The 2,606-nt window shown below is 38.0% G+C and overlaps 1 protein-coding gene across 1 annotated transcript in view; it reads left to right on the top strand.

Annotated features, from left to right (window-relative positions):
* NBAS (neuroblastoma amplified sequence) overlaps positions 1–2,606 on the top strand; it is a 367,205-nt gene that overhangs the window by 58,744 nt on the left and 305,855 nt on the right. Inside the window, 1 exon segment of the mRNA XM_023511811.1 lies at positions 1,702–1,840. Coding sequence (XP_023367579.1) covers positions 1,702–1,840 — 139 coding nt within the window.

The raw sequence follows: 2,606 nt of genomic DNA, 5'->3' as shown, positions 1-2,606 counted from the left end.
CTTAGCTGCTTGAGCCACGGGCGCTGAGCCAAGAAAATTTATTATCTTAATAATTCTGGAGGTCAGAGATCAGAAATGGCTCTCCCTAGGCTAAAATCAAGGTGTCAGCTGGGCTCAGGGGGAGAATCTGTTTTGTTGTCTTTGCCAACTCCTAAAAGCTGCCCAGATTCCTTGGATTCTGGCTCCTTCCACCTTCAAAACCAGCAATGGCCAGTGAGTCTCACAGTGTATTTCTCTGATACTGACTCTTCTGCACCCCTCCTCCACTTTTAAGGATCCTTGTGATTACATTGTGATAATCCAAGATGATCTCCCTATATGAAGGTCAGTCTATTAGATGGACTCTTAATTCTGTCTGCAACTTTAAATCTGTGTAAGGTTACATACCCAGAGGCTCCAGGAAGAAGGCCACATATCTTTGGGTTAGCCATTTTTTGCCCACCACACAAGGTGAGCAGAATTAACAGAAGGCAGATATTAGGGTTTTTTTGACTACCTTTGGGCATACCTCTCTGCTGGTTACTGGTCTGTGAAACTTTAGTTAACACAATCATGTAAGTGAGTCAATCTTGTGGTATACCAACACTAAGGAGACTTATGATATAAAGGGAGTTGGATGTTGTGTTCTGCCATTTGGGACAGTGGTCCCTTGTGTGTGGAGAGGACCATGTGGATGTGGCCAGGGAAGCCTCTCCTTGGCCTCTCCCTTAGGTAGTAGGCAGTTCCCAAAGTGCAGAGAAATTTTTTTTTTTAATTTCAGGTTAATGTAAGGGTACAACCAACCAAGTCACAACATTTGAATTTGTTAGGTAGAGTCCCTCTTATAGTTATGTCCTACACCCAGAAGATGTGCCAAGTACCCCTACTTTGTGCCCATTCAGTGAGAGCACCCCAAATTCCTCCTCCTTTCTCCTCCCTCTCTTGTTCTGTGTTTTATCTTTTTTAAACTTAAACATTGAGATATCTCTGGGTCCTCTCTTCTGCTATGTTGATTGCCTGTTGTCATTGATATATGATGTCTGTTATATAGATTCCTGCCTGATGTACTGAAGATGACTTTAAAAATCCTTACAGTCTGGGGCCCATCATTAATCAGCTCACTTTTGTAGTAGTTGCATAGTAATGTCCTTTTAACTTTTAGTGTATGTTAAGTTGTTTGCCCTGATGATAACTGGCCTCCATTGTTAATGAAGTATAACAATCAGAAAAGGGAACCAGTCATAATATGCACTTAACTGTGACCTAGTCTTCTGTCTATGCAGTTACTGCTCTGCCGCTCTTAACTATCTGAGCACTCCCAGCTGTCCTTTCTAGCATTCTGTGACTGTGCCCTTGTTGCGTCAGATACACTGCTGTAATTAATGCTTGTATATCTGAGTGAGGCTACACATCTGTTTAGTGAAGCTTATTGTTGTTGATACCGACTGTTTCTGTGATATTCAATGGCTAACCTTAAAACATATTTTTCTCATTTATAAGTTCCTATCTGGGTTAAAAGTGCCTGAATCTTTATTTTGTTCAAGTGAAGGTGAAATTATAATGAAAAAAATTATTTTGGTTGTTTCCCCTAAAATATTTACCTTCTAGGTTTAATATATAGTAACTTCAGTTTTATTTGTGAAGGAGACTATTTCTACTCTCTTGGTTTTCTCTTGTTCATATTTGCAGTTTATCAGTTGTTTATATTTTTCTCTTTTTTAGACTTTTACTGGTTGGTGGCTGTGAAACTGCAGAAGCGGGCATGTCAAAAGCTTCTAGCTGTGGCCTTTCTGCCTGGAGAGTGCTCTCAGGATCACCTTATTATAAGCAAGTTACTAATAGTGGAGACAAGGTTACTGTGGTAAGTATTAGTTGGTAGTATTTCACTTTGCTAATAAGTCTTAGACAAATAAACCCTTTGTAAGATATAGAGGAGTGAATAATTTTGTCTTAATGAGGAAAATGGATTAATGCTGCTGTAATTTTAGTGTTTTCAAATATCAAATTTAACTAAAGCTGTATTATGTTCAGCTTGGACTCATTTTTGATGACAGTTTTTTCAGGTATTAGATAAAGAATGTAGCAGAAGACAAGTTACTTGCATTTTCTTGTTTAGATATAAACATTTAATAAGCACTTTTTATGTCTTGGCAAATGTTTGAAATGCATTAGCTCACATTACTCTTAAGTAACCTTTTGAGGTAGGTGATATTACTAGACTGAGTCTATTGGGGAGAAAGTGAAATATAGTTAAGTAAGTTGCCTTGGGTCACCCAGCTAGTAAGTTGGCAGAATTTGAGTACAAACTCTGGCAGAAGTTCCCCAGTCCAAGTTCTTCACTGCTGTGGTATACTTGCTTACGTGTTGTTTTGTATTTATATTAACTACTCATCTTTCCATTCATTTATTCGTTCTGTAATTATTTATTGAGCTTCTGTTTTGTGTCAGACACTCCTTTAGGCTGTTATGGTCACAATAAACTAGGCTCTGTTGTGATAATTCAAATAGTCATATGAATAAGCAAATGAAAAGTCCTAAAATTTCTATGGCTTACCATGTAAACATTTTTTTCTTATTTATGGTAAAGCCTACTGTTAATAACATGACCTTCTTGGGCAGCTCATTCC

The sequence above is a fragment of the Otolemur garnettii genome, unplaced genomic scaffold (genome assembly GCF_000181295.1).
Source record: "Otolemur garnettii isolate 467f Iridium unplaced genomic scaffold, OtoGar3 scaffold00022, whole genome shotgun sequence".
Taxonomy (NCBI): domain Eukaryota; kingdom Metazoa; phylum Chordata; class Mammalia; order Primates; family Galagidae; genus Otolemur; species Otolemur garnettii.
Note: the sequence above shows the minus strand (reverse complement) of the source record. Positions and strands in the feature narration are given on the sequence as shown.